This window comes from Toxotes jaculatrix, chromosome 3, assembly GCF_017976425.1.
Source record: "Toxotes jaculatrix isolate fToxJac2 chromosome 3, fToxJac2.pri, whole genome shotgun sequence".
Taxonomy (NCBI): domain Eukaryota; kingdom Metazoa; phylum Chordata; class Actinopteri; family Toxotidae; genus Toxotes; species Toxotes jaculatrix.
Window position 1 is genome coordinate 30448934 of NC_054396.1, and position 25316 is coordinate 30474249.

General features: G+C 46.7%; 1 protein-coding gene across 2 annotated transcripts in view; it reads left to right on the top strand.

The window, feature by feature from the left end:
* Window positions 1-21074, top strand: part of LOC121179727 (metabotropic glutamate receptor 7) — a 143105-nt gene extending 122031 nt beyond the window's left edge. The window contains exons 8-10 of one of the 2 annotated variants that reach the window (XM_041034719.1): window positions 1877-2812; window positions 13191-13437; window positions 19145-21074. In XM_041034719.1, the coding sequence (XP_040890653.1) occupies window positions 1877-2812; window positions 13191-13437; window positions 19145-19194 (1233 nt within the window). In that variant the 3' untranslated portion in view covers window positions 19195-21074. The remainder of the gene's footprint in view (window positions 1-1876; window positions 2813-13190; window positions 13438-19144) is intronic. The other variant, XM_041034720.1, reaches the window with a different exon arrangement.
* Window positions 21075-25316: the final 4242 nt, after the last annotated feature.

Sequence of the window (25316 nt, forward strand, 5' to 3'; positions counted from 1 at the left end):
GTTAGCTTGATGCAGCCTTTTATCCCCAACTATCCCAGGTTATCAACTTGGCTTTTTGGTAGCGTGCAGGGAGCCCAGGGAGAGTCTGGGTGATGGTGGGTGGTGATTACATCCAGTATCAATTTTTTACTTTTTTCTCAAGCGTAGCCCCTGGCACCTGGAACCGAAGACTGATTCAGGTTGTTCTTTGTAGATAGCTGGTTTTAGGGTGTCCTTAGCTCTGGGTAATTGATCAGCTCTAGGTGACAGTAGCTTTTGAAATCCCTCCAGGTGCTTTCAAATCCATCAAACACAAACCAGCTATCTGACAAAAATAATCAACGTCAATACACAGTAACAGGGTTTTTGGCTGCCGTCAGTCTCCAGAAGTCCTTCCAAGGCCTTGGCAGAGTTTCAGGATGGTGCTGGAACTCGGGAAGACGTGAACTGATTTAAGTCTTTTTACATTTTAGTTCATTTCCAGTTTCACATAATAGCATATTGAAAATTAAATATTTAGGATGTTTCTCAGTAATCTGATATCTGTCCTTCTTCACGTGGAATATTAAAAATAATGGAATGTAATAATGTCTGCTTCCAGAGGTGCAGTGGTGTGTGTACATAGGTATTCACTGTCCTCTGGTCAGGAGCTTTACCATGTACCTGCCTACTAATGGCCTCAGGTACAGCCACAGGTAATCCTGCTGCAGTCTGTCACATGATCTGTGGCGATAGCCGTGCACAGGAGACACATCTGTTCCCTGAATTAAGCCTTGAAGGCAGGGCCTCCTCCCAGGCACCATAATAATCCACCACTGTATTATAGGACTTAAAGACAGCGCTCGCTCACTTAGATCGAATCAGGGCGATGTTGCCTCCCGCACATTCTCATTAGCATTTGGAAAGTTTTACAAATATAAAAACTTTCATGTGATTAAAGGACCAAAGACAAAGAGTTTGCAGTTGGAGGTTTCCTGTCAACAGTTGTACAGATGTCTCTTTGATAATGGAGGTCTGCAGGGAAAATGATTTTTATGTCACAGGGGATTTTTTCTCTGTAGTACCTCAGGCCTGTGAATACATCCAGTATGAAGTACCTGGGTGAAATGACACCTGCAGAGGAGCTCTGCCTGGAGCTGCTGGCTCCAGATCTAATGCAGCACATTAAACTGCAAACATGAAGCAAATATACCAAGACAACTTCAACAGGAAGAATCAAACACTGAGGAAGGAGACGACTTTCAGAAACCTGGTTCCTGTTGAGTTGATGCATTAATGTGTAACAGCAGGATGCAACACATTTTATGAGCTTCACGTTTGGTTTGTGAAAGTAAAGAAGTAAAGACGTCAGCGTTAGAGAGTCAGCTACAAACAAGAACTCCCAAACTTGGTTCAACTTCATGCTGGGAGGGGATTCAAACGACCCCTGACCTTTCCAGTGACTCCTCCTGCTCATTATGATGTAGAGAAATATACACTGCAGATAACTGAGATGTCTGTTCAGAGCCGATCCAGGTGGAATTCATCCATATTGATGTTCCGCTGATAGAGTATTCATTACTCATTAGCAGCAGTCGAGCTGTGAAATCAATGAGACCTTTGCTTCAGTAAGAAGGCCGAGCATCAGCAGACCTCGTTCAGCATCAACACGAGAAGATCAGATCAGATCAGAGTTGTAAATCTGAGGCTGCGACGCCTCAGACCTGATTGTAACGGGTCTGATACGCTCACACACACAGAAAGTGTTTTGGTTCCAATGTTTTTTCCTTCAGTTCGAAAATTTACGTTGTAAAGAAAGTTTACGTTTCAGTATAATCCAGTTTAACCTGTGGTTTATTATCTCAGCTGACTCTGACTCTGACTCTGACGGTCCCTGTCTCCCATGCTCTCTCTGCAGATTGAGGACATGCAGTGGCCTCGGGGGGAGCAGGAGATTCCCAGCTCAGTCTGCAGCCTCCCCTGTAAAACCGGTGAGAGGAAGAAGGTGGTGAAAGGCATGCCCTGCTGCTGGCACTGCGAGCCCTGCGACGGCTACCAGTACCAGCACAACGAGTTCACCTGCAAACTCTGCACCTACAACATGAGGCCCAACGCCAACCGCACAGCCTGCCAGCCCATACCCATCATAAAACTGGAATGGCACTCGCCTTGGGCGGTGATCCCGGTTTTCCTGGCAATGCTCGGCATCATTGCTACGATATTCGTCATGGCTACCTTCGTACGGTACAATGACACGCCGATAGTCCGAGCGTCAGGCAGGGAGCTGAGTTACGTCCTCCTGACCGGGATCTTTCTGTGTTACATTATCACGTTCCTCATGATCGCCAAGCCAGATGTTGGCGTGTGCTCGTTCAGAAGGATTTTCCTGGGTCTGGGAATGTGCATCAGCTACGCCGCCCTCCTCACCAAAACCAACCGCATCTACCGAATCTTCGAACAGGGGAAGAAGTCGGTGACGGCGCCCAGGCTGATCAGCCCCACCTCGCAGCTGGCAATCACCTCCAGTCTCATCTCGGTCCAGCTGCTGGGGGTGTTGATCTGGTTCGGGGTGGACCCGCCCAACACCATCATAGACTATGACGAGCAGAAGACCATCAACCCGGATCTGGCACGAGGGGTGTTGAAATGCGACATCACAGATCTGCAGATCATCTGCTCGTTGGGTTACAGTATCTTGCTGATGGTGACGTGTACTGTTTACGCCATAAAGACCCGCGGGGTCCCGGAGAATTTTAACGAGGCCAAGCCCATCGGGTTCACCATGTACACCACCTGCATCGTATGGCTGGCTTTTATACCCATCTTCTTCGGCACGGCACAGTCTGCGGAAAAGGTAAGAACCAACGGATGAATGAGTGGATGAACGCAGAGATGAAGGGATAAAGATAGTGAGTGGGTGAGGTGCAGGATGGATGAATGTCTCTCCTCACTGATCACAGATCAGCACAGATCTGAAATCAGGTGACGCCAAAACAAACCAGCAAATTTCTGAACTCTTCTTCTTACCTTACATTGCTCGCACCTCACTGTGGCAGCTTCATGTTGGGTTCAAAGGGGACGTGGTCCAGGCGTCATGCTGTGTATGAAAGATCAGCGCGGCCTCTTTTTACGTGGGAATGAGGAAGTGATGCAGTCTTACACCCAACAACACAGGCGTTTGATAACGTCCACACTTTTACACAGCTACACAACCTGAAGTTACACACACTTGTGTTTCTATCCACATGTTTTTATTCACATTTCCAGTTTGCACAAAAAAAAAAAACCTGAGAGGAAACAGTTTGTAAGCTCCACTGAGAAGTTGCTGTGGGTCCATGTGGACTGACCCGGACACCCTCACCCCCCCAGGCCACACCGGCTACATGCAGCCTGATTAAAAGCTAAGTGAATGCATGTTACAGAGCTCCATTCAGTTTGTCGCTTCCACAACTTTTACTCTACAACTTTCATTATTACTCACAGAAACGCAGACACGTGTTTCCCTCAGGTCTCTCTCTGCTGCACTGTGATTACAAATCACCAACAAATCACAGTATAACAAAAAGCCACGTCAGGCAGCGCGTCTCTGACTGTCACCGGCGTGTCCCACTTTATCAGCTGGAGGCTTCCACACAACCTAATCTCATTCCTCTCACATGAAACTCAATGAGCCACGTTCTGCAGTGGAATGAAAGACAGGAAGATGACAGAGATAAAAACAGACACTTAGGATGTTCTTCTTTTATTTCCAGATGAGATCCATCTGCTCGTGTCATCGGTAAAATAAAGCCGTGACATCTTTCCTTTCATGTTATGATCTCAGGTGTCGTTTCTTCTCTTCAGCTTCTCGGTCCTGATGAAGCAGGTTCAGTTTTAATAAAGGACAACAGCTGCAGTCCAGAGGTGCTGACGCTCGTCAGAGGCTCACCGTCATGTGACGACAGGCTGTAACGTTATAGCACGAAGGAAACGTGGTAGAGAAGGGTCCCCTCATGTCCCCTCATGTCCCCTCGTGTCCTCGGTGACAGCCACTGTGCTGTGGCAAACTGTAAAATCTGTGCAAGGCTTTTCGTGATGTGACGAACTTCTTCAGCAGCATCAGAGTGAATTTAAATTCCATTTTGATTAAGTACAAATATCCTAAAGTTGCCAGTGACTGAAGTTTTGCTATAGAGCTCTAAACCCAGCCAGAGGCAGAGATTAGGAGGGTTCTGCTGTTCCCCACATCCCTGAGGTGTGTGTGTGTGTGTGTGTGTGTGTGTGTGTGTGTGTGTGTGTGTGTGTGTGTGTGTGTGTGTGTGTGTGTGTTATCGGAGGCCCAGGTGACAGTGTCCGGCCTGACGTGCTGAGCTCTGGGGTTTGATCTCCGGGACACTCTTTGGAAACACTAAGCCTCTCTGCTCGGCTCTCAGCATTAAAGGTGGATTGGGGTAAACCCCTGTGATGGACTCGTGTCCTGTCCACAGGGATACACTTGTCCACCCAAAACCCTGCAGGCCACAGAGGCAGCTGATAAGCTGCAGACAGAGTCAGTGCACGGTGAGGGGAGTGCCATGGAGTGTCCTTCCCTCCTGGATCCTTTTCGTGTGATATCTCAGGAACCCTTTGAGGTCTCTCTGTCAGACTTTGCACCAATGCTGACTGTGACTTAAAGCAGATCTGAAAGGAGTTTGGAGGTCAGAGGTCAAAGGGTAAGGCCACTATGACCATACTAATGTTTTGCATGGTAATGCGACATCTGTTTGAGGGAGGACTTTAAACTTTGCACAATTGTCAACTGTGCCTCAAGGATGAACTGAGTAGATTTTGGAGGTCAGAGGTCAAAGGTCAAGGCCACTGTGATCTTGTGGACACCCAACACTAACCTTCCCAAACATTCCATTATCACTACAAAACACCCACAACCTCTACGTCTGCTACAAACAGGCAGCCGGGCGTGCAGAGGCGTCGCACCGTCCTGTTTCTGAGTCTGCTCTGAAAACCTGAGCTACAGCTGTTCGTCTGTAAGCATGCAAGGATAGGTGTGTGTGTGTGTGTGTGTGTGTGTGTGTGTGTGTGTGTGTGTGTCTGTGTCTGTGTGTGTGCGTGTGTGTGTGTGTGTCTGTGCGTGTGTGTCTGTGTGTGTGTGTGTGTGTGTGTGAGTGTGTGTCTGTGTGTGTGCGTGTGTGCGTGTGTGTGCCTCAGCCAGCTGAGTGTAGCAGTGACATCGTGGCCTTTGCTGTTTGTCATTACCTGCTGCACAAAGACGAGCAGAATATAAATGTGCAAGGAAGAAGCTGCTCGCCCTGCACACACACACACACACACACAGGCACAGACACACACACACACAGAGACACACACACAGGCACACACACACTCACAGACACACAGGATGTACACATGCAAGGACACAGTGAAGCTTAACTTACACATGCAAACACACACACTGGCAGGCAGCGAGAGCAATGCAGGCATGAAGGAAGGGAAGAGGAGCGAGATGACATGGAAGGAGGAGGAGGTGATGCAATGAAGGAGGGGTGGGGGGGGTGGGGGGGGTGAAGGAGGCTGCTGCTGTGTTGAAGAGGGCAGTCTGAAGAAGATGAAGAACAAAACACAAATACAAACGGGGGAAGGAAAGAGGCACAAACATCCTCCCACACAACAAAGGGGCAGCACTTTGAAGTAACTGGTACTAATGAATGAGCACACACACACACACACACACACACACCGTGCACATTCATAAAATAGACCTGAAATTGAAGAAGACTGACAGATTGTGTAGTTGTTGTGTAGTTGTTGTGTTGTTGTGTATCTTCTGAAACGTGCTGCAGGATTTTCATTGAATTTCAGAGGAAAAGAGAAAAAGCTGAGATGAGCTGATTGGACGTACCTGAGCGGTGCTGACACCACCTGTTGATGTTCACGCTCTGCAGTGTGAACTCTGACAGGTGGATCACAGACATGTCATCCACCTGTCAGAGGTCACAGAGGTCGGGCTGCTGAACTCTGGCACCAAGCTTCGTATCTCGCAGCCTCTGGTGTGTAAAAGTGTGAAGCACTCTGGGTAAAAGCTGCGTGTAGATACAGGCCTCTGAGTGAACACGGCGGCAGGTAACAGCATGAATCACACAGGTGAGTCACTAACCTGCGTCTCTGCTGCTCGGATTATTTCACCTGCAGTTACACAACATTTCCTGAACGAGAAGTCAGAAAGATAAAACTTTAAATCAGTTTTAAACGTGTTTTCAGGTGAGTTACAGGTGATGTGTCATTTACCGAGACACACACCTGACGTGCGTGTCAGGTGTGTCCTGTGAGGATCTGAGGCGAAGGCCTGGACTGTGACCCCAGCAGCAGATGAGTTATTGAATATTGGAATCACACACACAGGCAGAGATGTGTGTTAAATTGGAATCGGCAGATACGGAGCCTGAGCTCCTGCCGACGACCGCTTCATCTTCGATAAGCGGCTCATACATTTTTAAGGTTATTTCACTACTTTCTAAGCCTCAAACAAACTTTTACACCTTATTTCTTCACACAAAAGTCAACTTTCCCCACACACACGTATAAACCCACAGCTCGGTGCTACACTGCAGGTTTTGTAATATGGAATAATGCAGAGGGATTAGCCTCTGTGTCCTATTCTCAGAGTGATAAAAGCTGTTTGCTGTAGCCTGAAGAGGGATTTGCTGAATCTAAACGTCACAGGTTTATTGTGTGTTCTCGCGTGTGAATGCAGACTCATTCAGGGTTTAGTGCGAGAGAATTACCTTTGAGTTCAGGGTCTCAGGTGACTCACAGGCTGTGAGGTGGACAGGTGAGACATGTTTCAGTCCAGTGTCCACAGATAAAACCACAGCTCCTGAATCAGCAGTTTCCAAACTGGTTTAAACACAGTGAGTCTGCGTCTTTAGACCGAGGACGACGTCCTGCGTGAGCAGCTGGACCAACGCGCCACCGATGGAAACTGAGGCCGCCTTTGACGCAGCCGTCTGTCTGCTTCCTGTTGACATCTCACTCTGCTGAAAAATGGCTGCCGTCAAACTCGACCGTCGCTGCTGTGAGAGTATCTGGTGACGTGCCGCCATCTGAACACATCGCTCATACAAACTCCCCGGGCTTTTAACGGACACTTCCTGTACGGCGACGTCCTAAACTCTGCTTCGGTCGTAGCGTCCTGCTTTTGTCTCATGCACAGAGACGTAAAGAGCGAATCCGCTGTGACATGTTAGCGCTTCATGAATAAATCAGTGGAGGGAAAGTGTTTTCTTCAGCCGCAGAGCAGCTCATTACCCAGGAGTCGTACATCTTTATGCAAAATGCCAAAGTCAAACAGCGGAGACATGTCCTCGCCATTAAGACCTGAACAGGTCAACTGTATGTTTCTAGGTGGATGTGCTCATACGCAGAGACGGGGTGGACGGGAGAGGCTCCAGAGAGAGGGGGGAGGAGAAGTGGGGGGAGGAGAAGAGGGAGGAGGAGAAGTGGGGGGAGGAGAAGAGGGAAGGGGGGAGGAGAAGTGGGGGGAGGAGAAGAGGGAGGAGGAGAAGTGGGAAGGGGGGAGGACAATATTTGCAATTCTAATATCATTTCTTCATCCACTGTGCTTTTTATTGCATACATTAATGTTTGTGTTTCACCTGTCTGTGCTCCTCCCCCTCCTGACCCTCCCCCTTCCCCTCCCCCCTCCTCCACTGAGCAGACTCTCCTGTTGGTTATGCTGTTTCTCTGCAGTGTGTTGAGCTCACACACACACACACTGAGGTGGTGTTTGATCTTGTACAGGTGAGCAGTGTGACCTGTGGGTCGGGGCCCAGCTGTGCAGCAGCTTCACACAGATAACACCGTCTCTGCACATCTGGTGGGCCGCTGTGTTCCAGCGGTTTCCTCTGTGGTGTTCTGTCTCTTTCCTCATCAGAAAGAGAGGACAGAGGGAGTGCGAGGACAGAGTCTGAGGACAGAGTCTGAGTCTGCCCCCATCAGATCAGCCCACACTGTAACACATGAACAGGATCAGCTGCTGGTGTCAGATCGACCTGTGGTCTGACACGTGTGATCGTTTTAAACGCAGCCCATCAACATCGTCCCCGACTTTCTCTAACTGCACTGTATCGATTATCTGCCACTGTGTGTGTGTGTGTGTGTGTGTGTGTGTGTGTGTGTGTTTCCTCTGGGGTTTCTGCTCTAACACTTAGTGCAGATAATAAGCTCAGTTTAACACACACACACACACACACACACACACACACACAGAGGTGTGTGTGAAACATGAAACGAGCCTGAAACAGTTTATCAGTCGCTGATTGATTTTCTGTCAGTTGATTAGTTGACTAATCGTTTCAGGTCAACACACCTGATGGGATCAGTTTAAATGCTGATACATGTTCACACACAAACAACACAGCAGGTGACAGGAACACCTGCTGCAGCTCAGCCACACACAGGTACAGGTAGGATCACCTGTCAACAACCTGCGTCTCCACTGGAGGCGATTACACAAGTGATACAGGACAGACTCACAGTGATGACACACATCATGATGATGTGAGACTGTGCAGGACAGGTGCAGGACAGGTGCAGTGGACATCTACCTGCTCTGTCAAACGACACACAGACATGTTTGCCTCCGCCAGGAAAGATCCAGGCGGAGGCAGGAAGTCAGAGGACGACACTGGGACGGAGAAAAAGTCAGGTCACTGTCTGTCCTCTCTGAGTCCGTCCCCGTCTCACAGGACGGTGTAATCAAATGAAATGTACCTTCTTTATCTGAGGTCACACATAAAAAACTAAAACAAGACTGACGCTGTCAAATGGAGCCACTCATCCTCCAGCTCTGTCCACTCTGTCCACTCTGTCCACTGTGTCCTCTGTGTCCTCTGAGATGTAACTACAGTAGAATCTCAGATAACCTAAACTGAAAAATTCAGCCATGGAGTTTATTAGAGCTTCAAACAGAGCTTCCCTCAGTGTCTCTGCGTCTGTCAATCAGCTCCTGGAACCTGCTGCTTTGTGTTTGTGTTGACTTTGTGTTGACTTTGTGTTGACTTTGTGTTGAAGCTGCTGTTTTCAGCGCCTCCTGCACTGATCCCAGACCTGCAGCTGTCTCATCTCTGAGACTGTCCTCACACTGACGCTCACAGGGATCATGGAGCTTCCAGCTGAATCAGATCTGTTTCCTCATGTGATGTTCGCTCTTTAAACTTAATGCCAGTCAAAGAGGGAAGAGACAGAGACGTGGAGCAGCCCCACAGACCCGGGCCGGGCCCCGAGGGGGCCACAGAGGGCCCGGGGGACGGCCGCCTGAACAGGATCGGCACCCGGCAGCGACAGCCTTAATGTGTCAGTGAGAGCCCACGGGGACAACCTGAACGCCCTGTGTGGACCTCAGCGGCAGACACTTACCGTCACCTGAGACCCAGCAGGGACAGCAGCGTCGTCCCACTTATTACCCGTCAGGGACAGAGCTCAGAGCCACCTTAAGGCCTCCACACATGGGAAGTCATCATGTCGCCACCTAGTGTTGATGTTCAGAGTCTGTGGAACCTTAAAGGACAGATTCACCTCACTGACGTTTGAATGGACCTCGGTCTGTCTCTCGGTCTGTCTCTCGGTCTGTCCAGCTTTATCAAAGCAAATTCTCCACCTGAATCTTATTATATTTTTATGAGTGCATCATTAATGCTGATGTACTAATGAGCATCATCTGATCCTCGGCCTTGTTTAATCTCTGATAGGGTTCCATGTTTTTTCTTATGGAAAATCTTTTTTTGAAAATCAGCTAAAGCTGTGACAGAACTGTGGTGCAGCATTTATCAAAGTCACAAACAAACAATAAACAAACAGGTGAAAAATGACAAAACAGTTTTGATCCACAAATGAATTCATTCTTTTCTCTCTTCATAGTTTCTGCTTTTTCAGTCTGAATCATAATATTACACATGGTCCTTGACCCACGCGTGACCCATGTGTGACCCACGCGTGACCCATGTGTGACCCACGCGTGCGTATGACCACAGGAACACTACATTAGTCATCTGCTGCTGGAGCGGGTCTGTGTGTGTTTAGGTCAGTGAACACTGCCGCTGCAGCTCGTCGGGCTGACACACGGTCGAAGCTCCGCCCTGCGGCAGCATCACTGAGTCACGTACAGACTCAGGTGAAGGCTCCGCTGCAGATCCAGGTCTGTGGATCAGAGCTCTGCATTCAGAGCAGCATGGACTCAGCGTGAGGTGGACACACAGAGCAGAACACTGAGGCTCAGACTCCACCTGCAGGAAGCAGAGGACAGACGTCCACTGACCGAGGTCCTCACACAGGGAAACATCAGCTTCTTATTTATATATTTATTGTTTAAAGCTCCATCTTCAGTAAACAACACAATAGAAACCCAGCAGCATTAAACACAGATCTTCTGTTGATTCTCTTCTTTCTGTGTTTGTGTCTTAGATTCAGACTCTGTGAATAAAGGTAACGTGAGCGAACACGTTCACTCTGTTTGTCTTTTCATTTGTCTTCAGGTTTCACAGAATTCCACAATGAGACCTTCGGTCTTTTGCCTTTTCTGTCGTCCTTATGTCCCAGACGTCCCGCTGAGTGCACACGTGATTACACTCCCACAGCAGCGTTGTGTTACATACTGTCGCCCGTTTGCCTCCGTGTGAGGCCGAACGCACACTGTTCTCCTGCGAGTCGCCGCAGCCGAGGTGAACGTGACGGAAACAGAAAAGGATTCAGGACTCGGGAAAGAAGAGGACAGAGCAGGACAGAGTGGAACTGTAGCTGATAGTAAACAACTTTGGCACGCTTTCCCAGCATGCAGCAGACGAACAGAGTGGTGGCGTTTTCTCCTCCCACACTGACTCGTATCTGTCACCGCTCCAGAGCAGAGTCGTAGCGAGTCCTCCCCCCTGTTCAGGGATCCCAGGGAAGTCTAATTAACGGACTTTATTTCCACCCACGCCCCGGATCCCCGCTGAGACGATCTGACACACAAACACAAACTCTGCTTTTATCAGCAGTTAACAGATGAAAATATGTCTCGCTGCTTTGAAATCAGATCAAAGACGCGTGCAGCTCGCCGAGGTTTCGCCGAGGTGCATCTGGATCAGACGCCGCTGAGCTTTGTCTTCATCAGGTCGTCGTTCATGCAGGAATCATACAAAGCACACATCTGTTTCAGAGCGGTCTGACTTTAAACAGCTGATTCACCTCTGCCTCAGTGTGACACGGCGGCTCTGCCATCACCTCGCTGTGATTTAACGAGCTCACTTCAACATGGCGGAGACTCTTCTGTCTGCGCTCAGACTCAGGATGAAACAGTGACTTCGTCCTCTCTGAGTCCGTCACCAAATCACCGTTTGATGATGAAGCTCCGTGTTCCAGAGAAAATCGTCTCAGTGTGGACGGTTTTTATTAATGTGGACACTCACTCACATGCTCATCACGTGTTGCAGTGGAAACGTGAGTGTTGTATGTTGTAGACTTTGTCTCGCAGCCTGAAGAAGTGTGAACATCATGGTGTTTGTCTCCTTCCATCTGAAGTGTTCAGTCCCAAATGATTTGTGGACTGACCTGATGAGACCGAGGGAAAAGAACCTCCACTGGTTCCACTGCAGCGTCAGTGACTCGTCTTTGTTGTTGTCCTGTTGTTGAGCCCTGTTGTCGTCCTCTGGACCTACGTCCTCTTTATCAATCACTGAAGGAGTGTTTTAAGAGGAAATGAAGAAGAACGAGTGACTGATGTGGATCAGTTTCGGTTCCAGTCTTGACTGAAGACTGAGAACCCAGAGACGTTCCCTCTGACAGAGGACACGGTTCTGTGTGTAACACCTCGTTCACACTGACGTGGATCATCGTCTCAGTCTCAGGCTGAAGTGTCTGCATCCACTGCACACCTGTCACCTGTTCAGGTGTGACAGGTTCAGTACTCTGACTGTACTGTACTGTGCTCACAGTAACAAACAGGTCCATGTTCCATTCATATGTTTTAATATTGGAGTTTTATTACTGATAATAAAACACGAGCTGTTAGAGTCCACATGTCAGAACCTGAGGGTGGACCTGGGTCTGACCACAGAACATCGTGAACCATCAGGTGCAGTGAATCGGACTGAGATACCTGAGGGAGGGAGAAGTTCCAGAGCTGTTCCAACGATATTTCAGAGCACAGAGCCGAGGTCCTGCTCTGTGCTCTCAGCTCACAGGAGACGGCTTTTCACCTTAAGAAGATAAATTATCCACTTAACCAGCTCCCAGTTTAATCTACAGTCTCACACAGTCTTTATTGTCCAATAACACAAAAACACAAAGATCAGGTCTCTCTTTGGCCTCTGATCATCAGTCGTGCTGTGTCAGACCTCGTCCTCCCGGCCTGTGTGTGTGTGTGTGTGTTGTGTGTGTGTGTGTGTGTGTGTGTGTGTGTGTCTGTGTGTGTGTGTGTGAATTACTGTTTTGTTTTCATTAGTCGTGCTCATGCTCTCTTCTTCCTGTTACTGGTAAAATGTTTTTCATGTCTGAGCTGACGTCTTCACCTCGACATAAACACTCTCCTTAATTAGAATCCGCATGTAAACAATTAATTTGTTTACATACTGACTGTACATACTAAACTATTTATATACAGCTTTACATTGTGATCATACAGATAAATAAAGCATTTATTACGTCTTTATGTTCAGGTTTTACAGATAAACCCCCTCCAGCCTCCTGTGAGTAGATGGTGTACATCAGGCTGTGACAGCAGGGCTATAACACATAAAGACAGTGGGGCTGAACTCTGTGAAAGCCACTGTGGGAAGCCCATAACAGCCCGGCCGGGCCTCTTTATGCCGATATCAGCCCAGTGCTGGGTTCAGGGGCCACGGCTTTGGACGCAGGAGCAATATACACAGCACATAAAACATTTATGCAGCGGCCCAGCTGCCTGCTGCCGCTCTGTGCTGAGGTGAGGGTCGAGAACAATCCTTCACCGGCTCATAAAACGTGTCTTTGCTTATTACAGCCGTGTTTCCTCCTTCACTCAGCTGGATGTGACAGGAAATGGACTGAGCTCGTTAAGATCAACAGTCACAAATCACCTTCCTACGCTTTTCACGTCTGTTGATCCATTTTAGGAAACTTCTTTTTTCCTCCTCTATTATTATGTATTTATCTAATCCTCTATGTAAACAGGTAAAATCCACAACAAAACAACAGTAACTCTGTCCCCTCCCCCCCCCCCCCCCCCACCCCTCCCCCATCCCCAGCTGTACATTCAGACGACCACGCTCACCATCTCCATGAACCTGAGTGCGTCCGTGGCCCTCGGGATGCTCTACATGCCCAAAGTCTACGTCATCATCTTCCACCCGGAGCTCAACGTGCAGAAGAGGAAACGCTCCTTCAAAGCCGTGGTCACGGCTGCCACCATGTCGTCCCGGCTCTCCCATAAGGCCAGCGACCGGCCCAACGGAGAGGCCAAGACGGAGCTGTGCGAGAACGTGGACCCCAACAGTAAGTACTGCGTCTGCTCACTGTCACACTGTGCAGATTAACTCCTCACTGCTCCTGCTTTAACACACACACTGGATTAAATGAAGCGTAAAAATGGAACTAAAATCAATTGAAATGTGATAAAGCATATTATTATTTTACTCATCCAATCATACATTTATTCCCCCCCCTGGACTGACTGGATTTAATGTGACCAGCTGAAGGATGAGCATTAAGACTGGGCCAGTTTTTCCATGGCTCTAACTTCCTGAACCGAGACAATAAAACAGCTTTGAAATATTTTACAAGACGTTTAGCCTCAGATTTTAAACTATTTATTGTCACATTAGTTCATTGCATATGTTGAGTATCACCAGAAACCACTACATGCTGCAGTCCTAACATGGTGGTCACTGATAATCATTATAACAAACATCCTGTTTCTCCTAAAGACACTTCTCTGACCCACTGGATCCAGCTGAGGGGGTCCACTCATCACTGTCCACACAGAACCACGTAGATTCTTTAAAGGAACAGTTCAGCATTTAGAGAAATCCTCTTCTTCTCTGTGTCTGAGAGTCACGTGTTCAGGCTGATACCGCTCTCCTGTCTGTAAACATGAAAGCAGAGGACTCTTGTATTTAGACTTACAGTTTTTGTACAGATTAAAAACGAAGATATAACATGGATGTCCGTTTAGAGCTTTAGATGGATTTTACTTCCTGTGGACAGACCCAGGCTAGCTGTTTCCACCCGTTTCTAGTCTTTATGCTAAGCTAAGCTAACCTGCTGCAGGATGTAGCTTCGTATTTCCAGTACAGACATGAGAGTGTGATCTGAACATTGAACTCTAAGAGAAACAAAAGAGGATTTCAGCAGCGTAACAGTTTATTTCAAACATCCAGGACGACAGCTGATAATCTAACTAATCTGCATCAGCAGACATGTTGTGTAGAAATGTGGTTCTGCTTGGATTAAGGTTTTTACCAGAACGATGAGGTGATGAGTGATCCCGAGTTTATCACTTCACTTCAACAACTTTCCCCACCTCTGTTTATTATCAGCGTTTCTGAAACAGAAACTTTACCCTGCTTCAGCCTGAGCGTCAGACTGACAGACACTCAGACACCGACTACCACCAGCGACAACAACCCCAGGGACAGAAATGTCCTTTGGTCCAAAGACCCAGTCTTTGCCTCCATAAACCTCCATATTTAGCTCTGTGATGTTCAACCCATTTCAGTGCTGAGCTTTTTATCCACCGTGGTGAATTTCCATGACAAAGACCCTGCATTTCAACAAGAGCATAATGAGCATGCAAAGACATCATTTTCTGTGGAGTGTAACAATCTCAACACTTGTGCTGTAATACATAAAAAAGTGAAGCTCCAACTTGAATGTTCCCAGAAATAAAACGTGTACAATTTGAAATTACATGGCAATGTGATCAAACTACCAGCTCACCAAATGTTTTTCTCCTCCTGACAGGCTAATTTCATAATTTATCAGAGGTAAGAGCAAATTAATCTTCTCCTGCTTTGCTGTCCTGACCTTGATCCATTTTCTTGTGGAGGTTTGAGGAGAGGGGGAGAGAGCTGATCCAGAGGGAGGCAGAGAGAAATGAGGGGAATACATCTGAGTGGGAGAGAGGAGGGAGTGTGTGGAGGGAATGTTAAGTTTACTTCCACAGCGCTTTACGGCCATCTTTCAATGGACTCATAACTTTTACATGAGGAGGGAGAGCAGAGCATAATATGACTATCTGAGTGGCAGATTTACAGTCTGTCTCTGGTGCTGGGTGCAGGCTGTTTGGGTGGCACTTTAAGAGGACGTTTGACCCGAAGACCTCACATTTTACTCAGGATATCCATTGTACATGTGCCGTGCTGCTAAATCCCTTATTCAGCTTCTGTGAGTGATTCATGAAAGAGCGAGGACAAACATGCTGAGATTTTCCTCTGTGGATCTTTCAGAGAATTACCACACCTGTCTTTCCCTCATCTAGCTGCTGTTTCTCCAGCTGATTTGGTCCTGTAGAGCCCCCTCCACCATCACCACCACCACCACCTGCGACAGGCTGCAGCCTGCAACATCCACTTGTAGTTAGCTTTGTTAGCCTGCTGTTAGCTATAGTAGCGTGCTGTTAGCTATGTTAGAATGCTGTTAGCTATAGTAGCGTGCTGTTAGCTATGTTAGAATGCTGTTAGCTATAGTAGCGTGCTGTTAGCTATGTTAGAATACTGTTAGCTATAGTAGCCTGCTGTTAGCTATGTTAGAATGCTGTTAGCTGTGTCCGCCTGCTGTGATGTTAGCTTGTGTTGAGCTATGTTAGCCTGCTGTTAGCTATAGTAGCGTGCTGTTAGCTATGTTAGCCTGCTGTTAGCTATAGTAGCCTGCTGTTAGCTATGTTAGAATGCTGTTAGCTATAGTAGCCTGCTGTTAGCTATGTTAGAATGCTGTTAGCTGTGTCCGCCTGCTGTCATGTTAGCTTGTGGTGAACTGTGTTAAACTGCCATTATCAATGTCAGGCTGCTGTTATGTTAGCCCATGGTCATCTGTTAGCGTGCTATTAGCGCTGTTAGTCTGTGGTTAGCTACGTGAAGCTGAGCTTTTGAGGATTTTGCAGAGTTGTCCAGAGCTGAATCTGCTGCCTTTTTCCTCAGTTCTTCTAAATTCTGTTGCCCCACATAGAAACTCACAGCCCCCGCAGGACGACGTCCCCGCAGCCTGTGGGATCTTGATAGTCACAGCTCATAAATCAGTGCAGTTTGTTAAAATGCACTGGGGGAGGCTTCGTGTTGTGTTATCCCCACCCTGTTTCACTATTCAGAGTGAGTTCACGGTGGAGAGGACACAGCAGTGGTGGAGCTGTGCTGGCAGAGTCAGGACTCCCTGAAGACCAGCAGACCCATCTGTTGGTCCGGGATCTTCCGGTCGACGGCTCCCCCTCATTCCTCACTCCATTTCTCTCTTTCTCCGTCTGCTCTCTCAGCCTCAGGTTTACTGGTTTTCCCCTCACTCGATTTTTAAATCCTCTCTCTTTTCAATCTCGTTCTCTCGCCGCCCCTCACCTGCTGCCTCTGACCCCTCCCAACCCCCCCCCCCCCCCCTTTCACCATGCAGTAATAGCCCTCAGTCACATAAGATGGCTTCATCTCTGCTCTGCACTCATGGCCCTCTCTCCTTCTCCGTCCTCTCTGCTCCTGCAGCTGATTCTCTGACAACAAAGACTTCTATCTCTCGCTGTTCTTCCTGCTTCAGCCGCTCTTCAAAGGCCAAACCTCAGTGATTCGACTCTTATTGGCCTCTCTGCCTTTTTCCTAAAGCCGATTCCTTATACAACAAAGGCTTCTATACATCTTTAAACTCATAGAGCCACGGCAGCTCTCAGAAAGAATCATTACAAGCAGTACTTCTCTTTTCTTAGCGCTGCTCTGGGTGTCTGCAGGAGAGAAACACTTCATCCATTTCTCTGGGGGTTCGTCTTTCTAACACTTCCACATGTGTAACTCGCCCTTGAAATTTTATTTTGTGAATGAATATGGAAATTCACCAGTGAGCTGCAGACGTCAATGAACGAACTTACCTGAAACTATTTTTATCTCCGTACTGTCTTTGATTTTTGAGGTTATTTGACAGAAATTTGAGCATAAATCATCCAAAAATGTTCCCAAAAGTAAATACGACGTGGAAAATCTGACTCTTCAGTGTAGTGTTCGGATATTCCACATGGAGGGGAAGATGCCTCGAGAACACTGGGCCTCGTACAAGAACATTTTCATATTCTTACCTGAATCATCTTTTCTGTAATATTTGCTCACGAGTGTCTGGAGTCGGATTTTTGGGATTTTCACTGACAGCAGCTCACACAGCACATAATGTACCTGTGAGTTTAGAAGGTGTGTAAGAATTCATTTGGATTAAATCAGTCAAAGAAAGTCAGATCATCTGTGCATCACTCGTACGATGAGAACTGATGAATCATTACAGACGTTACCTTTACCTGTCGGACACAGGCCGAGTTACAGGTGGGACGACGTCTTTCCCGTCCTCCCCCGTCCATCCTCTTCATCTCAGCAGATATAAACGTCCGTCAGCTGCTGTCAGTCCCATACATCCAGCTGGCTGTATACTGTGCAGAGATGCATGCATGGCACAGTCCTGCCTGAAGCCGTGGCCCTGTCACAGCATCACCACCTGCCCTCCGTACGAATAAGACACATTAAGACAAAGTCAGGACGGTTCAGTGACACGTTCAGGCCTTAATATGCAAACTCTCCCGTTCCCTCCTTTATCTCTCTGACATGATTGATGATGGGCTTTTGGCTTGAAGCCATTTTTCAGTGGATGAACACTGAGGGCCAAGCAGCCGCCAAGACAGGGGAGGTGGGAGGCAGAGCTGCAGGGGGGAGATAGGGAGGTGGCCACGACCAAAGGGAACAGCACAGGTGACACCACCTGTTCCACCTTCTTCTTTAACACCTGAGGGCCACAAGCTCTGACCCTGACAGGTTCATTCTGAGGAGGCAGAGAGAACAGAGTCGGTTTTACAGGGAGTCACACGTACGAACCACTGAGCCACTCAGACCGTCCATCCACAGAACAGTCCTCTGGACAACGGTCTGTCCACCTGTCCGCTCCAGGATAATACCAGAACCTGACAGGTCCAAAATGTCATTAAAGTCAGTTGCATGACGAGTATAGAGGAGGGAGGGGCTTTGTGTTTGCTCGCTGGCTCACTGATTTCATTTTCCCGCTTTCTCAATCTGCCTTTAGTGAAATAAGCTCCAGCTCTGTGGAGATTATCCTTCACCAATCTCTGACGGGCCTCAGTGTCACTGATCAATATATCTGATAAACACACATGTATCTGTTCCATAAGACAGACGACTGACAGACTTACACCCCCCACACCCGAGTGCAGCTCTGCTCCGGGTTTCTACCTGTTAACGGGAGTGTTTCCTCTTCACTGGCACCAGGTGCTGCTCATGAGCGAAATGTTGAGTCTCAGACTAATTTACAGATAATTTCATTTACAGAAATTTACAATATGGAATCAGAGAATAAGGTCACACATCATGAATGTTCTGTTTCATTAGACACAGCCGAGTTAAAGCTGGGAGACTGCTGATGGATGTGATCATCGGTCCAAACAGGCCTCACACGTCTTTGTTCTAATGAACTTTTAAAAGCCTTCACCGTCTGTCTGTGGCTGTGTGACATCAGTCACCGGTTTCATCATTGTTGTCTTGCCTCGCTGTAACTGGCTCAGTCAGAGGGCTGAGCGAAGCAGCCTTCATCCAGCCTTCTGACGCTTTGTCCTGCTGGAGACGCCCTCACTCTCTGTGAGACTGAGACCTGCTGCGTCGTGCTCTTCTTGTGTTTGTGGGACAGTTTGACTAAACTTTTAGGTTCTTGTTTTGCAGAGGCTGATTTTTTTGTAAATGAATCTCAGGATTTCCCAGGTTTGTGCTTCGGCCTCTGAGTTCTGACCTCTGATCACCTGCAACACACACTGGTACTGAGTCTGTGCTGTGAGTCCACTGAGACAAAGCACAGACACCAAGCCACGCTGACTGCTCAGAGGTCAGAGCTCAGGCCTGATTTCATTCAGCTGTCATCAAGTCTCATTTCACCTCCGTCACATGTCAGATGAGCCTTCACCTAAAATGTCAGCCACGAGGGCCGAAGCTGATCCGTGTTTGGTCCGTTTTCTTCTCCGTTTTAGGTCCAGCAGCAACGAAGAAATACGTGAGCTACAACGACCTTGTGATCTAAAGGCAATCCTCCATCAGAGCGACAGACTGCGAGGGAACAGGGGACAGAGAGTGATGGCAGTGGGAGATGTCTGGTCTCCTGCTCTGCTGGCTGAAAACGAGACGGAAGAGAAAAGGACGATTTAAGTTTCCTTTTTTTTTTTTTTTTGGTCTCATGTGCTTCACTGCCCATCACAGGCTTTCAGACGCTGAAGCAAAGCCTTGTGGGACTTTCCTTTGAACTAAGAGTTTGAGCACACAGATCTTCACTCGGTCAGAGAGACAGAGGACAGAAAGCAAAGAGACGAGGGTGAAGAAGTGTTTGAAAAATACGCCGTGATTTTGGAAAATTGTTGAGAAAATAAAAAAATAAAATCCAGAATCGTTAGTGCTGATCATACACAGGACGCATCAGCGAACATCTGGCAGCCTCTGGGCTGTTGTGAACCGTCGGCGGCGCTCTCGGGCTCCATGCTGCGTCTCCGCTGTTGATGTCAAACCAAGCAGCCGTCTTGACCTGACGTGACCTTTCTACGGAGCCCGCCTCCTCTCGTCTCTTATTGTACTTCCAAACTGCGAGTTTTCCAACCTTCCTGTCGACTCGTGTGGTTCTTTATGGCTCATGTGTTGGCCCACTTTAGTTGTTGTCAGTTACTTTATTTTCAGTTTGATTTTTATGACGATGATTTTGATGTTGGTTATGAATCTGTTTTGCTCTTGCTTCTTTGGATGCACATTGTTTTCTATTAAAGCCATATTCTTCGCTTTGAGGTTTGGAGGGCTTTGCTCATGCTGCCACCTGGAAACTGATTTTTGTCACATTAATGTCATGTGCTATAAAAATGCAGACATCCTTAAAAACCCTGAAAACACCCCGTCTCTCAGTCACCTGAGATCCACACACTCACAGTACAGGGGTTTTCACAGTCTGACACTAAAATCTGACTGAGTTCTAATCATTGTGATTAATCGTGAACCAGCAGCCAAACATCACCAACACATCCGCTGTCTTAGATCACCTGCATGCACCTGAGGTCTGACACCAGGTTTTCAGGGTCTTTAACCGTCAAAGATGAGAAATGTGGACATAAGACCGGGTTTCCTCTGAACTTGTAGTGTCCTCTGTGTGACGGGGAAAAAGATCTGAAGTCGCCTGTTTTCTCTGAGCATTTCCTGATCGTCCAAACGTGACGAGCCTGCGAGGAAAACATCAGAGGTTTGAATTCAGTTCACGGCTTTTCGTTGTTTGTGAGTCCAAAAAAAAAAAAGCTTCAGACACTGACATGGTAAAAACCAGATTCCTCAGCTGGCCGTGAACGTAAAGCTTCAAAAAAAAAAAAAGAAAAAAACAGTGGTGTTTTAAAAAGGCCTTTTTGTTTGAACTGTTTGAAATGTCTGTGGTCCCTCGATGAAAGCATCCCCATCCCAACATGTGTGTTCCCTCTCCACATGCACATACATGACGACTTCTGCAGTGTTTTGTAGGTGTGTGATGATGATGATGATGATGATGACCCTTAACTGTGTTGTAGCTGACTCGAAGAGAACCTCCTTTGGTCCGGGCTTCACGGACTGCTGACACAACTGAAGGTGTTGATGTGGAGGTTGTTAATGCATGCCTGATATGTTCGATGTTGAAACAGAATCAGAAAAAAAAGCTGAAAAATGAAATTCTCACGGCACAGTTTGATTCCACCTGTCTGCTCTGAAATGTACTGTTTTTTATTTACTTCCTGTTTCTTTGCCGTTAACTTCCTCTGATTCTTTCTCACACAGCAGAATATGGCTTTGATTGGTTTCTTATTTTCCTGGAAACTCTGGGAAATGGAGAAAAAGATGAATATATATTTAAAAAACACAGTACTTGTAAAAAAAAAAAAAAAAAGGAAGCATGTATGTTTTCTACTGTTTGTACTTGGTATATTCATGTTGCCCTTGCTGCTTATGTGCCAATGTTGTGGGAGAGATTTACATTTGGCCACTCATGCAACTATTCTGTGGTGTTGTCCAAGAATGTATCAACATGAAATAAAAAAAAACCTTTGGTTATTTTTTTTATATATATTCCCCGAGGAAAACACAGCTTGGTTTTCGTGTCTTACTCATAAAAAGCTTTTTCACTTCAATGGCCGTGAGAAGGATTTGGATTCTTTCCTTCCTCGCGGCACACGGACGTCCGTCAGAACCGTGCAGTCAGCGAGCTCTTCAGGATTTTATAAAACACCAGAATTTGCCCGAAATACATCTTGTCTCCATTTTCTTTTCCCCCTTTTCTTTGCTCTAATTGAGATTTAACATGGTTCCTTTTGTGGAGAAAACGGGCCGAGAAAAAACTGCTGGGAATAAAAAGAGAAAGAGAAGAAGAGCTGAAGTGCATGGGTGATTTCAGAAAATGAACCACTCTATCTCAAATTCTCAGAAGCTTGTTTTTCACCAGAATTTCATTGAATATCTTCAATAAAGCTAAATGTACAGATGCTGAATGCACACAGATAAGTGCAGTGTTTGCCGTGCTCACCTGGTCCTTGTTCTATCACAGAAATCCTTATCTCACACTGAGATAAGTCACCGGGCCATGAGTGGAATAAATGCACAGAGGGGAGAGGAGCTCCGTGGAACCAGTGTATCTGTCTGCCCTTCTCTGTGCCCTCACACTGGCCATCGGCCAAACACGGAGGTTCGGAGGCAGCGAGAGGAAGCTAATTCTGTTTTCTGTTTATTTACACGATGGTCAGAGACAGAGCGAGAGCAGGGAAAAGTAAAAGTGATGTGACTGTGAGAAAAGGAGTTTAAGTCAAGTGACTTGTATAAAAATGCAGATGAAATGTAAAGCCTGACTGAGCTTTGCTTACAGGTTCACTGAGTCCACGTTCACAGGGACTCTGCACCTGATCACCTGATCACCCCATCACCTGATCACCGTCTGTGCGTGGGGCGTCCGCCCACATGTACAAGCTAAATCACCTGTGGAGCCTGAAAACAACAACCTGTGTGATTAATGCAGAGGAAGAAAATCCTGCCTCAACAAACTTTACCTTCCTGTCTGTCTCCTGACCGTCTCTCCTCATCACTGTGCCATTACTCTCACTGCTCCTCACCCCCCTCACCCCCTCACCCCCCTCACCCGCTCTCACGTTGAAGCCCCTGGAAATAATGATACCGCAGGATTGTTGTCGTCCGTCTCCTCCTCCTCTGTCTCTGAGCCTCTTTCTAAGCCATAGATAAGAGCAGTTTGTTGGGGGTGGGGGTGGTGGTGGTGAGGATGAGGGGGGCGGGGGCTCTGTGTGGATTCACATAACTAACCTTCAGTGTCCAATTAGATTAGCCGCCGCCAAACCAATTAGTGTTTCTAGGAGGAAGGATGAGATGCAGCAGTCGTATTAGGGCTCTGATATGGTAGCAGCAGGAAAACGTGCTGACGAAGCTGTTCAGCAGCCACTGCAGTGGAAAATGCAGCTTCTTTTCACTCATATTAAAACAGAAAAAAGTTTGGAACTTGGAACAATAATACTGCAGAGAGAAAATGTTGGTAGAGCCGTAAACTTTGGCTTTAATTAATCAGAAAGAAAACCTTCTATGCATTTAGTGTCCTAAGAAAACAACAGAACTCAGTGCCTCAGATGAATGTAGTGCAGTCCTGTACGAGCCTGGACGTTTATCTGCACCGTACATGGAGTGTGGTGCAGACAAACCTGTTTCAGAAGCCCAGTCTAGCATCATATAGCAATATTTGTTTGTAATGTCGACTCATTTTCAACAATGTTTAAAGTCATTTTCATTACGTCGCCCAAAGTTGTTTTAGTCACTGCTCAGTTTGTCAGCAGGAAGTCTCCCACACAGCAGGAACACGCCACGAACCAGGCAGCGTCTGCCTGAACCAGCAGCTGTTTATTCAAACACTGTTATCTGCTTCCAGTTATTCACATGCTCCGAGCATTGGGAGGGTTAGGGCAAACTCTTTATCAGCTTCTGCCTGTTTATGAGTAAATACAGTGTTTTATTTAACTCTGTATGCAAACCTCTGATTTACTGTGAAACAGCCAGTGTTTAAAACAGAAGCTTTAAATTTTAAATTGTTCTTAAACATCAAACTGACAGTTTATCTGTAAAATGGCAGCACATGAATAAGGTGACAGGATTATCAGGATAAGGATAAATAAGAGTGTAACTTGTGATTTTCTTACTAAAACAAATGATTTTAGATTCATACTGTTTTCATCATCATGGTTTTTTTGCAGACATCAGCTAAATTATCAGGGATCAAGTGTTTCAGTCCAACTGCTGAATTAGCATCAAAAAACCCACAAAATTACTACAAACTGATGCTGTGAGCAGCTGCTGAGTTCTACCATCAGCACTTACTGAGGAGAGTTGATCTGCATGTTATAGCCATTATTTTTAAAAGCAGTGAGCAACATTATGGATTCAGAGTTTAACTTACAGCCTGTACGTATCAGGAGACAAGCCCTGCACTGAGCTGAGGGAGCGTCCAGCCCTTTGCTCAAATCCTTCAGTCCTTAAAAGGATAAATTCTTCTATTTCAAAATGAAGCTAAATTTGAGAAAACTGGAAAATAAATCTGAATTTTCACAGGAAACATTTCTTGTCTTCTTTCGTACGACCTCTTCTCCCTCTGAGAATTCACCGCCACAGTCCAACACATGGACAAACATGCTTTATATTCACTGGACCATTGTTAAGAGCTGTTGATCAAAACCAGGGAGTCACAGATTATTTGCCAAATGTCGACTGAATTTCAAACCGTGGAAAGAAAAAGAGAAAAATTCTCAGACAGACTGGACACAAGCAGAAAGACACGGAGACAGAATGAAGTCCATGTCCTGAGTCACTGGCTGGACTTGTTGTTGTGGAGCCAGGTTTGTTTGTCTCAGACTGACTGCAGTGCAGCTCAGGGTTGACGACTCCTCACTCCATTACCTTAAGGTTCTGCTTAGGTGGCAAATTGCTGGTCTCTGATTCTCGCCTTCACTTTCATTTTTCTCCCTCACTCACTCACTCACTCACTCACTCACTTTCTTTCTCCTCCATCTTTCTCTCAAAGTTCAGTTAAAGTTGCAGGAAACGTGATTCTGAGTCAGCTGTCTCTCCTGTGAGCGGGTTCATCCTGGTTCCCTCTGTCCTCGTGTGACCTGGACACTGATCTGTCGGCATTATTTCATATTGCATATGTGTTGTCTCTCAGCTATAAACACATTATATAATTATAATAATTAATCATACTGGATCTCTATTAATGAATAGGAGAAACCCAGCCCAGCCAGACCGACCCTTTGGCACAGACGTCACCTTCTAACACTAATTACACTGATGAATGAATGTTTTTCTCTCTGTGTCATTCAGACAACTATTAATGAAAACAGATGATTACTCGTTAAATAATCCATCGTGCTTCTTCTTTCTTCTTTTCTTGGAGACAAATTTAACAAACTGAAACACGTCAGAATCAAACAGCCATTTCCATGTTTGATCGTCTGTAACATCAGAATATTTATTGAGTTATTTCCCGGGAAGGTGAACGCAGTTACATCACAGAGGACACTGGGACTCACTGTCAGTCACACATTAAACTGGATGTTCATCTTTAGACCTGGTTTAACTCAGACTAAGGTAAAGATTTCACCAAACAGAAGCAAGAACCATTTGATAACATTTCTAAGAACATACAGAATTAACACATATTAAGCTCTGAATTTCAGAATTTGAATTTCCTGCACCTTTAGCTTTTTCTCATGTCTCTACGTGCTCTGTCTCAGCAGACTTCCATCGCTTCTTTTGCTGCCCTGCGCTGGATTATCGTCCTTTTCTGACAGAAAGCCCGGTAATGACAAATATTTCAGTATTTGAATGTCTAATTTGAGATAAGCCCAACCTCATGGCAAGGCAATTAAAAAGCGTGAATGGAAATGAATGGTTTATCTTAACAAGGCATCGAGGGCGGCTGAAAAGTGACAGAGCTACAGAGCTGAAAGGCGACATCATCATCGGATGAGGAACAAAACTCAGGGGTTTGACACGGCGACAATAAAAGCTGCGTATGTGTGGAATGGAAGTTATTGCTCCATCGTGGGTTATTTGGCTCCCCACCATCAGCGTCTTTACACTTGATGAGGTCCTCTCCACTAT